At 53.3% G+C, this 12,125-nt stretch overlaps 1 protein-coding gene across 5 annotated transcripts in view; it reads left to right on the forward strand.

The window, feature by feature from the left end:
* NPHP4 (nephrocystin 4) overlaps positions 1-12,125 on the forward strand; it is a 103,086-nt gene that overhangs the window by 74,997 nt on the left and 15,964 nt on the right. For all 5 annotated transcript variants that reach the window (XR_012511486.1, XM_074377583.1, XM_074377584.1 and 2 more), the window contains 3 exons: positions 6,517-6,677; positions 7,897-8,077; positions 11,630-11,755. Coding sequence is in view for 4 of the 5 variants with exons in the window: in XM_074377583.1 (XP_074233684.1) it covers positions 6,517-6,677; positions 7,897-8,077; positions 11,630-11,755 (468 nt within the window). In the remaining variant the exon portion in view is untranslated. The remainder of the gene's footprint in view (positions 1-6,516; positions 6,678-7,896; positions 8,078-11,629; positions 11,756-12,125) is intronic.

Consider the following 12,125-nt stretch of genomic DNA (forward strand, 5'->3'; position numbering starts at 1 on the left):
TTTCCCTGCAAGTTGAAGTCCAAAGAAATTAAGCTTCAAAATCAAATCTTCTTGTCGTGGTGAATTAAAATTCAAAGTCCAGAATTCTTAAGTTAAAGTTAAAAAAAACCCCCATTCTTTGCAGTTTCTTACACGGCTGAGTCTCTGCCAAATGTACCTCTGACTGGGCAGATCTGGGCTTCCTTCAGCAGCTCAAACTTGGGGGGGGTCCTCTCTGCATGGGCCTAGTCCCTCAAGTCCCCAGAAAATACGTCTTTCATGGGCCTCGCTTAAGACATGTTTTCTTTTGTTGTTGAAATAGAGCATGCATACGTCAAAGTGCACCGTTCCATGAATTTAAAAAAATTAATAGATTTTACTTGGTAGAGAATTTTTAGATTTATAGAGAAATTCAGCAGGTAGTATAGAGGGTTCCCATACACCACTCGCCATGCCCCCTGAAGTTCCCCCACTAGTAGCCTCTTACACTGACGTGGTACATTTGTTGTAACTGATAAACCAATATTAAAACATTATTATTAACTAAAGCTCCTAGTTCACTCTAGGGTTTACTCTTGGTGGTGTGTGTTCTGTGGATTTTGACAAACTTAACAACATCACATACCCATTGTTATGGTATCATGCAGAGTAATTTCACTGCCCCGCATATCCCCTGTGCTCCACCCTGTCTGCTACTGACTTTTCTGCTGTCTCCGTAGTTTTGCCTTTTCTGGGATGCCATACAGTTGATGTAGTATATGCTTTTTCAGATTGGCTTCCTTCACTTAATAATACGCATTTAAGGTTCTTCCGTGTCCTTTTGTGGCTTGATGCTGCATTTATTTTTAGCACTGAATAATACTCTGTTATCTGGATACACTTACTGAAGGGCGTCTTGATTGCTCCCAGTTCTTTGTCGTTCAGGACTTTGTGTGGACGTACATTTTCAACTCATTTGGGTAAATACCTAGGAGCCCAGTTGCTGGATCCCGTAGTAAAAGTAGGTTAAGTTTGGGGAGAAACTGCCCAACTGTCTTCCAAAGTGGCTGCAGTATGTTGCCTTCCCACCCTCGATGAAGGAACGTTCCTGTTGCTCCACATCCTCGCCAGCGTTTGGTGCTGTCAGTGGTCTGGATTTTGGCCGTTCGAGTAGGTGTGCAGTGGTGCCACATTGTTGTTTTAATTTACAGTTCCCTGATGACAGATGATACGGTGCATCTTTTCATCTGCTTACTTGCTGTCTGTGTATCTTCTTTGGTGACATGTCTGTTCAGATCTTTAGCCCCCTTTTAATTTGGGTTGTTTGTTTCCTTCTCGTTGTGTTTTAAGAGTTCTCTGTGTACTTTGGATACAAGTCTTTTATCGCATATATATTTTGTAACTGTTTTCTCCCAGCCCGTGGTTTATCTTTTTCATTCTCTTAATAGTATCTTTCACAGAGCAGAAGTTTCAAATTTTAATGACATCCAGCTTATCAATTATGTCTTTTATGAATCATGCTCTTGGTGGTGTATCTGTGAAGTCATTACCAAACCCGAGGTCGCCTCGCTTTTGTCTTACCTTACATTCTAGGAGTTTTATAGTTTTGCATTTTGCAATCAGATCTAAGGTCCATTTTGAGTTAATTTTTGTAAAAGGTATGATTTTTACAAAATTTTGCTCTTCTGAATTCTGTTGCTTTAGATCAGTTTTGCCTGTTTTTTGAACTTAAACAGGATCAGATTGTACATAGCCTTTTGAATCTAACTTATTTCACTCTTACGTCTGTGAGATTCATCCATGTTGCTGTATATAGCAGTAGTTTGTCCGTGACCTTGGCTGTATAGAAACCCATTGTCTGAATATTCCACAGTATTTATCCATTCTACGTGTGAATCATTTCCAGGTTTTGGCTCTTTTGAGTAATGCTGCTATGAACATGCTTTAAATTTTTTTTTTTTTTAATTGTAGAATGATCACCACAACAAGTCTAGTTCACATCCATCACCAAACACAATTACACAATTTTTTTTCTTGTAAATGTGAACTTTTACCATCTGATTGATGTGAGCCGGATCTTAGTGAAGTTTTAATGTGCGTTTCCGTTATAATGAATGAAGTTGACATCTTTTGTCTTTTATCTGCAGACTTCTATTCACATCTTCTCCCATTTTTCTGTCAGATTTTTCTCTTCTGCCCTCTGGGGAACTTTATTTATTAGGGAGATTAACTGCTGCCTATGATGTAAGTTGCAAATATGTTTCCTGCTTTGTCCTTAGTCGTCTTGCTTTGCTTATGGTGGGCTCTGCTGTGACACATGTTGCTTTTGTGTAGTCCAGTGCAAAAGTCTCCCTGCTTCTGGATGCCCGCGTCCTGGATGCGAAGGCTTTCGTCTCCCCTCGCTCATAGAGGTTCGCACACGTTTTCTTCCAGGACTTGCAGCTTTCACTTGGTGCATTTAGATTTCTGACCTACGTGCAGTTTCTCCTGCTGTGCGATGGCCGATAGGAATCAGTTTATCTTTTTCCAAATGTTTATCCGTTTGACCCAGTACTGCTTATTAAAAAGTTCATCTTTTTCCCCAGTGACTTGAGAGCCACCCTTACCATATACCAAAATTTGTTTATTACTTGGGTTTATTTCTGCCTTTTCTTGTTCCTTCCATTAGACCAGAGGTTGGCAAATGGATTTCTGTTAAGGACCAGATCAAAAATATTTTAGATTTTCTGGGTCGCATATGAGCTCCCACTTCCTTCTTCTCCTTCTTTTTGTTTCTCACAGCCCTTAAAAAGGTAAAAGGCATCCTTGGCTCCCGGCTGGGTTGGCCTGAGTTGACCAGCTCTTCATCAGGGCTGTCTGTCTACACACAGAGAGGTCACACTGTGCCAGCAGTGGCCTGAAGCCTGTTCTTTCTGGAGGGCTCCTCGTGGGCATTCTTGCTGGTTTAATTTTCCACGCAGACTTGTTAGGCTGTTTTCTGGGGTTCTGGTGAGTTCATAGGTGAACATGGGGACCACTGCCCTCACCGGATGGGAGCTGACCTGCCCGGGAACAGGGATGTCCTTCCATCTGCTCATTTCTGCTTCCCTGTCTTCTGAAGACGCTGCAGTGTACACTCAAATGGATTTGGCTGTTTTCTTGGTTTTTGGATTTTTTTTTTAATTGAGGTGTGTAGTCAGTCTACAATGTTGTGTCAATTTCTGGAGTAACAGCACCATGCTTCAGTCACACATACACACGTTTTCTCATTTTCTAATCAATTAAATTTTGCATTTATCTTTGTCATAACCTTCCTTCTGCTTTCTTTTTGGTATTCTCTATTGTTATTTCCCTGATTTGTTCGAGTTGCTTAATTCATTTATTTTAATCCTTTCATTCGTATGGATAAAAGCATTCAAAGCTATGAATTTTCCTTTGATTATTGCTTTATGTTTTGGTGATTCTGGTAAGTAGTATTTTCATTGCTATTTTTCCAGAAAATCTGTTTCGATTGTGTTTTCCCTTTTGATAAAGAATTATTTAAGAGTAAGTAAGTTTGTTTTGAAAATTTTTTTCCAGTTTCAAGTTTGTTGCATTGTGATCAGAGAATATGGTTTGTAATATTTCTACCTTATGGAGCATATTTAGGCTTTCTTTGTGGTATAATACACGGTAAGTTTTTACTAACGTTCCAAATACACGTGAGAAGATGTATTCTCTGTTATTGAGGTACAATGTCACACGTGTACGTGTACTCTCTACCCTACGAATTAGCTGGTCTGGTCTTCAGAATCCTTATTTATTGTCCACTTGACCTGCCTTGCAAAGAAAGTGGCTATTTAGTCTCCAGTGGTGCTGTGTTTTCATCTGTTTCTTCTTGTGTCTCTGGATTTCTGCCTTGTTACTTGGTGTATGGATATTCGTAGCTGCTACACATTCATCGTGAGTTGTCGCCTGAAGTACTGTAAAGTGTTCAGCATCAGGGGAATTGTGGCTGCCTTCACAGAGCACGGGGTGTCATGAAGGAGAGGTGGAGACTGAGACGAGGGGTGGGAGGACCGTCCAGCTGGAGGAATAGCATCCATCAGGCCTGCACGTGGGAGTGGGGCTGGACTGCAGTGCAGTAAGGGTCCTGGCTGGGCTCGGGCATGGCCTTTGTGAAGGGGTGAAGGGGGTGAGCCCGGGAGCCTGAGTGGACCCGGAGGGAGGTGCCACTGTCCCTGGGAGTCTGTCTCAGTTGAGTCAGTGGTCAGTGGCATTGCCGATTTTTGAGTAGGATGAAGCTGATGCAAGTCCTTTTGTGGGTGCTTTGGCAGTGCCATGGGATGGGCTGCAGGGAGCTTGGACCTCAGGGAAGGCCACTGAGGAGCCGGCTGTCTGAACTGGACAGGAGTGAAGGGGTCCAAGCCTACAGTGGGGAAGAATTAAGAGAGTCCATCATGAGGGGCCTGGGCCAGTGCCCAGACCAGGATGGCCCCCGTGTGCGCATGCACTCAGCCCACTGCCAGCTCTGGCTCAGTGGGTCCATCAGGGCAGGGACCCCGTCCATCCTGTTCTCCCACATGACCCCACACAGGGCCTGGCGTGTGGTGGGGGTGCAGAAACCATTTGCTGCATGTGCCTTAATGGTTGTATTGAGAGGACCAGGCAGCTGATGGGATGTGGTGATGTTGGGGTGGGAGGAGCCAGCTCGGCCAGGGCACGGGGAGGAGGTGGTGCCAGGGTAGCACTTCTGGTTGACGCCAGGAGACAGAGGGTCCAGGTGGGATGTGCTGCGTTCAGGCACAAGTGCAAGTCTGGGTGGAGAGCCCAGTGGTGGTGAGTCTGGGGGCCTGGGGGATGTTGGAGGTGGAGCGTGGAGGGCGCTAGGGAAGGGTGTCGGTAGGTGTCATTTGGGAGGTCGGTCGGCCCACAAAGTCCAGAGACGTTCTGCGTCCTGGAGCAGCAGTCTGACCAGCGTGGGGGTCGGTGCTGCACCCTCTCCCCCGCCGCCCCGGTGGGCCCAGCAGGCGGGCGCCGTGGTCAGTGCTGTGAGGTCCTCATTCCAGTCCCCACTGCGTCTTGAGGAGCCGGCCTCCGGGCTCACGTCTTGAAGTGGCGTCATAACTCTGACTGATGCTACAGGCTGCGTAGTTCTCGGGACTGGGGCAGAGCGGCGGGTGTCCTTGGCTACCACTAGCCCTGTGACTTGGTTGGGACACTTGAGATGTGACACTGGGGACTGGCCTGCATGGGGTCATTCCCAGCCCCTCCGTTGGCCTTTGTCATGACTGCTCGCTGCTCCTCCACCCTGCGAGGTGCTTCTGTGCACGCAGCTGGCCCTTGCTCCCTGTCCCCTGGGCCCTCGGGGGCCTCCTTCCACTCCTCCTCATCTCCTAGAGCTGCATCCGGTCCTGACCCACTTCACTGCTTCCACTGCAGACACTGTCCTGGGCTGCAGGAGAGTGGAGCGCGTGCTGTGCGGGCCCCCTCGGGGCCGCAGTGGCTTTAGGTGTGTGGGTGGGGTCTCAGCCTGGCCAGGGCCTAACCCAGGGTTAGGGTTCCGCACATCGGGGGCCATGTAAGTACTGTCACGTGGTTGACAGAAAGGGCGCAAGTGTTTTCGTGTTGTTTCCCCTGCATTGCTGCTCCTGCACCTTAACTAAGGTGATTTCAGTGATATTTTTGTCAGTTTGGTTTTCCTTCCATTTTTTTGAATTGAAGATTAGTCAGTTTATAATGTGTTAATTTCTAATAATGTACAGCATGGTAATTCAGTTATACATTCATAGATACATATTTTCCTTTTCATATTCTTTTTCAATTTTTACATTTTTGTCAGTTTGGGATTAATAATGATGCCACTTCGAAAAAGTGAGGGCAGGATGGGGCCACAGTCTGGCTGCCATCTCTTAGTGAGAAGTGATACCAGGAGGGACCTCACATTAGGGGTGGGGGCTCTGGGGTCGCCTGAGCACCGTGTGCTAAGCTCGATCTCAGTTTGAGCTCTGCACGTGTGTGCATGTGTGTATGCGTGTGTACACGTGTGTATGTGTGCATTTGCATGTGTGTGCTTGTGTGTGCATGTGTGTATGTGCGTGTGTGTATGTGCGTGCATGTGTGTGCATGTGTATGTGTGTGCATGTGTGTATCTGTGTGTGCGTGTGCCTGTGTGTGTATCTGTGTGTGTGTGTGTGTGTGTGTGTGTGTGTGAGAGAGAATATCCCATTTTTAACAGAAGACATAGTCTGCATTTCTCCCCAAATCCTCTGCGCCCGGAATCCTGCTCCCTGGCCGGCCCCATCGGGCATTTGTCCTTGACCAGCCTATACTGTGTCACAAGGATTTGGTGAAAACCATCCATCTTATTTAGGGAGGAAATTTATTGTGTATATTAGAAAGAAATGGAGTCTTCTGAACACGACTCTCCACTTTGTTAATTTGGATATTTTATACTATTTTGATTAATGTATTTATTAAGCTGTAGCTATGACAGAAGCAGAAATTAGTAATCATGGCCAGAGCAGAAAACTCCTCCAAGTGTAAAGATGATAAATGACTCCAATTACTTCTGGACACATGTGGGGCCTCTTTGAGCAGGGGCTCCTGGCTTTCAGCGGAAGTACCTGGTGGACCCCGGGTTCCTGAGGCCTGGAGAGCAGCGCTGGTTCGCCCGCTACCTGGCCCTGCACACCCTGCAGATGGACGTCTGGGACGGAGACGCCCTGCTCCTCGTCGGGTCTGCCGTCGTTCAGCTGAAGGTAGCGGCTGGTTCCCCGGGGGTCTGCTCTGGGAGGTCTGTCTGCCAGGCAGGGCTGGTCATTGCCCAGCACCGGGCATCGTCCAGGGGTCTGGCTTCTTTGTCCGCAAGTTAAAAGCACTGCCAAGCCCTCTCTTTTCCAAAAGGAAAAGATGTTCGCAGAGTCTTAACTCTGTAATGCTGGGCTCCATCAGTTCCTCCTGTAACCCAGCCTGCCAGGCAGTGTCACCGTCTGCTCCTTCCATGGGGAGAACATACGTTCCCTGCGAGCAGCTCCCGTCGGCCTTGTTACCTGAGGGCCTGGCTCGGCCCTCAGAGGCCCGCCTTCAGGGAGGGGACGGGGGCAGTGAGTGATGGGCTGTGAAAATGCCCCCTGACGCCTGTTCTCCAGAACCACGCACGTGTCGGTGTTATGTGGGTGCTGTGGACAAGTACTGCTGACCTACCAGGGTCTACACAGCTGGCGGCCCCTGACCCACTAAGGAGGGACCCGGTCTGGGCCTTTCCACCCCAGAGATGGGCAGCAGGACCACGTAGTGATGGAGTGATGGAGGGGGGGAAGTGCCAGAGTTCTGGAAGCTGGACCTTCCTCTGGCCCTTCCTCTGGCCCCATGCTGCCCTTTGTGTGTGACAGCCACTCCTCAAGGCGCCGGCGACCTTCCCAGGGCCGCACGGGAAGAGGGGTCCAGCCCTCCCTCCCCGAGGGCTTCACTTGCCCGTTGGCGCAAACAGAGGACTGAGGGGCTCAGCCTGATTGGCAGAGGAGCGCGTGGTCAGGAGGGTCTGCTGTGGCCCGGCTCTGACCTGGCCTGGCCGCCCCACCGCCCCTCCTCAGGCTCCGCTGCCTGCCTTCCAGCCACACTGAAGCCACTGCCCCCCGGGCCTGGCCTCTCGTGCCCCCAGCCTTCCCTGCCCTGAGGCACATCTCTGTCCTGAGGGGTCTGGCGGCGACCTCGGAGCGCCCACTGATGGGGAGGTGGGCTCACTCAGCCTCCCCGCCTTGTTCTGTGCTCGGGTCCTGTCCTCTCCCCACGGCGGGGAGGGGGGTGGTTTGTGGTGGCCGCCAGGCCCGCCTCTGCATCCCTGGGGTCTGCTCAGTGGGTGAGCCAGGTTGCACTTTACTGAAGAATTTGTGGAAAAGACCCGACGTCAAGGACTCAGGTTTTCAGAGGCAGATGGTCCCCGCCGCGGCCGCCCTGATCGTCCTTTCTCCTCTGCAGCATCTCCTCCGCCAAGGGCGGCCGGCTGTGCAGGTCTCGCATGAGCTGGAGGTCGTGGCCACTGAGTACGAGCAGGACGCTGTGGTGTTGAGCGGGGACGTGACCAGGTTCGGCAGCGTCAAGCCCATCGACGTCCACACGGTGGTGAAGGGCCGGCTGCACCTGACCTTGGCCAACGTGGGTAAGAGTCCTGGCCCCTTGGCTGTTGTGCCCCGGGCGGCTCCCCCTCTTCCTGTTTGGGGCGTGAGCCCCCTCAGGGCGGTGCTCACATCGGGGCCTCATCGCTCAGCAGGAATTCGGAAAAGCTCCCATTCGCTTGGCCCTGAGCACTGAGCCTGGTCTTGACCGTGGAGCCTGCCCTGCAGTGGTTTGCTGTTCCTGGTTTCTGATCGGGGTTTGGCATCACCAGCTGCCTCAGACTTGCCCACGCTTTGTTTCTTGATCCTCTCCATGGGGCGTCTCGTGACCATCCTCAGATAGATGACTGGTCCCTGGAGAGTTTCATCTGGAGTCTCAGCTCACAGAGCCGCCTCATCATGGAGGAGAGAGAAGAGAAATGCTCCCTAAATTCCGTGTGGCTTGGGATCAGAGGGCAGAGGCCCGCCCTTCTTTAAAGCCTGCACCCTGACCTTCCGTCAGGCGGTGTCCCCAGAGATGCTGGTCAGAGACCCCGAGGAAAGCCCTGATCCTCCTTCCTCGTGCCGGTGGGCAGGGTGTGGCGAGGATGGTCCTGCCCGGATACTCTGGAGGCTCGACTGAGGCCCCTGCCCGCACAGGGGATGTTAGGCCGGGTGTGCCTGCCGGTGCTGGCCTCAGGGCAGAGGGGCAGCATGCGCCGTCATGGGACTTGTGACAAGCCCACTCGGTTTCCGTGGAGGGGACTGTGGTGGGATTGGGGTTTTTCTGGGGAAAACAGAAAGCAAGATGAAACCAAGCCATCAGAGGTTTCCGGAGCCGTGTCTGTCTGGATGGGACTCAGATCTCTCTGTCGTTTTAGTGGGGAATTTTCCATCCCTTAAAACCCAGCCTGGTTTTAAAGCCTGGAGTCCTGTGGGCCACATCCACCCATGCCGACAGCTCGGGGGCAGGCGGAGCTGGGGCCGAGCAGCAGGAGGAGCGAGCGCACAGCTCATTAAGCCGGGCTTGAGGTTTCTGCTCGCTTGTTTACAAATGTAGGATCCAAGGCAGCCCCGAAGATAGACAATATGGAAATGGCAAAAGTCAATCAGGTTCTGGAGCAATAAACGAGTCACAAATGAGACGCAGACATGATTCAGAAGCTCACGCGGCCGAGGGAGTCTGTAGACACATCCTGCTTCCGAGGTTGTGCTGGATATTTTTATATTTAATTCATCGGCCCACAAATGTGCGGTGACTCCAGGTTTTAGAATCTTATCTTCAGGAGAAAGATTAGCTCCATTATATGTTATCTTAAATTGTCATTTTCATACTTTGCCTGCAAGAGAGAGATAAGCTCATGGGAAAGAGAGTCTGAGACACCCGGCCTGAGAGGCTCGGAGGCAAACGGGAAGGGGGATGCCGCGGGACAGACGCCGCGGGACAGACGCCGCGCGCAGCACGCGTGCACCAGCGCGGCCGCTCTGTCGTTCCCTTTGCACGCTTTGCATTTTTTGAAAAAAAAAAGAAGTGTCGTGGCTTTTATTTCTTTATAAAACTGGTTGTTCTGCACCAGGTAGCAGCCACAGGCCAGCAGATTGGGTGACAGCTGTGTGAGCCTCTGGGGGACAGAGGCAGGGTCAGCTCCTGCCTGGGCAGCGCCCCGGCCTCTGCATTCACCACCAGCTTCAAGCGGGAGACCGTGGATCGGGGCCCCGGGACACCCCAGGCCCCCTGTGACTTTCCTGGGAGGTGGGCTTGTGCTTGGCGGCTTCTTGGCTCTGGCGAGCTTCCTGGTGCTCTCGATGGCGGCGTCTGCGGCTGTCTTCCAGTGACCTTCAGTCAGCCAGAGGTCGCAAGAGCTGCGTTCCTGTCTCTTATTGCTGTGATCCCGGTCGTGGTTCCCCTGGGAGCTCTGCTGTCCCTGTGTCGGCAGGTCTCCCGAGGGGCCTCCCTGGGGGGCAGGGCTCCACGGTCAAGTACCAGTGCTCTCAGGGTCGGAGGCGAACCTGGTGGTGTAGACTTTGGCAGATGACCTGGGTTGGGGCGGATGGTGGCACCGTGCTCTGCTCCCGCAGCCGAGTGTGGGATGGCTGCATGGCTGCGTCGGGAGCCCTGCAGCTTGGACAGCAATCTCTGCTCCGCAGCAGTGAGTCGGTCCCCAGCTGTGACCTCCTGTCCCACGGAAGGGGCAGAAAACCTCAGTGATGTCAGGTCACAGATTGTGCCCAGTGAGGCCCAGCACCTCCGCCCCTGTATGGTCCTTGAGCAGGTGTGCAGATGTGAATTCAGTGTATCTCGTTTACTGTCCCACCTTCTAAACAAACCAGTGCCCCAAGTACAAACGCAGTAGGAGGACGTGGTAATGAAGCCCAGGACAGCCCTTGTCAGTGGGGAAGGTGACTGTGTGGTCCTGCTGATCCACATGCCGTGGGGACCACAGGTCCTTCCGAGAGCCAGAGCTTCAAGGATGCTGGTCACCTGCCCCCGTGAGCTGCAGTCTCCTTGGTTTTTCTGTGTCTCAGTGGAGCTACAACCAGGCCGACAATAGGCCAGCCTTAGTTCAGCCAGAGCCGGGGGGCCCCAGGCCTCCTGCCTGTGACTCAGGGAACCACTAGCTGCCGGATTAGGGTGGAGAGAGCTAGGGAAGGGGCCCCCCAGGACACTCTGGTGCCTCCTGTGATGTCTGCCTGTGACCGGCATGGCTGTGGGAAGGTTCACGAACAGTCGGTAAGCCGGCAAGTGTGAGAGTCTGTCTCGCCTAGAATTCCCTCCTGTTGGACTTCAGGGGCCGAGGCAGAACCTGAGATGTGAGAGCTTCCCCGTGGGAAGAGGGGTCGACACCAGCTTCCTCTCTTGGGGACCAGGTTCACAACCCCAGGATGATGAGCTGCTGTCGGGGGTCACAAGTAGGTCCCATGGAGACAGGAGGACTGTGTTTTGGCAAAAGGCTGGACAGCCCCAACCCCAGCCCCAGCGGCGGAGATGGAAGTTCCTGGGGAGAGTGCGGTGCCGCCCTGGGGGAGGGCACCTGCTGGTCCTCAGAGCGGAGGCGAGAGCAGGTGCTTGTTCTCAGGAAGCGGGGCCGGAGGGAGGGACGAGGGTGGCAAGTGTCAGTGTGGGCGGGGAGCTCTGGGCCTGAGGGTGAGTGGGGGGTCAGCGAGGAGAAGCGGGTCTCACTGGGTGAGCGCAAGAGTGGAGCATCAAACCTTGTGAAACCCATGTTGAGGAGGCTGTTGGGACCAGCAGGAGAGGGGTGTGGTTCCAGATGGGGGCTGGCTCTGGAGTCCTGCCCCAGGCATAGGCCCGGGGACGCTTGTCTGGCCTGGGTGGGCGCAGGTGTCCCTCCTGCCCGAGCTGTGGGGCTGCTGCTGACTCGTGGTGGGAGGCAGACAGCTGCTGGGGGTAGAGAACGGGGACCTGGAGTGGGGAGAGCTGGAAGGAAAGCGGGTGTCTCCGCCGTCTCTCAGACGCAAAGCAGACTCAGCCCTGAGAGGGTCCGAGGGTGTGGATGGGCTGTTTGGAAGCCAGGGCTCTGCATCCGGGGCACTGACGCCTTTTGTCAGACTCTTTTCCGGTCTTAACGGCTCACGTGGGGGGGGTGTCTGCACTCCAGGTCACTCGTGTGAGCAGAGAGTGAGAAGTCCCAGCTCACTGCCGCCGTCCAGGTCACGGGTCATCCCGAGCGACGGAGCCAGCGGCTTCCCGGGAGGCAGCCTCCTCACGTGCGGGGGCCCCAGACGTGAGTGGAGAGAGTGGGGGACCCTCGGGCCGGTGGTGGGCAGGGGGGTGGGGAGGAGCGAGGGGCGGAGGGCTGCGTGTGGCGGGGGGGCACACGCGGGAGCCCGCGCCCCCCTGGGCGGGCTGTCAGCATGCGGCTCGGTGCCCTGCAGGCCACGTCGCGTCACCGCGGTCGTCAAGCCCGGGGCTCGCTAGACGGGGCTCGCCAGACTGTGCTCTGCGGAAGCCGCCAGGGTTATTTTGTAGAGAACTACCGCCCTACGAGTGGCATTTGTTTTCGGGTCTCTGCTCACGTGCAGGGGAAGAGGAGAGGAAGGAAAGGTCGGGACAGACATGGACTGAGTTTTAAACGCTAACTCGAAACTCCCACG

This window comes from Camelus bactrianus, chromosome 13 (genome assembly GCF_048773025.1).
Source record: "Camelus bactrianus isolate YW-2024 breed Bactrian camel chromosome 13, ASM4877302v1, whole genome shotgun sequence".
NCBI lineage: Eukaryota > Metazoa > Chordata > Mammalia > Artiodactyla > Camelidae > Camelus > Camelus bactrianus.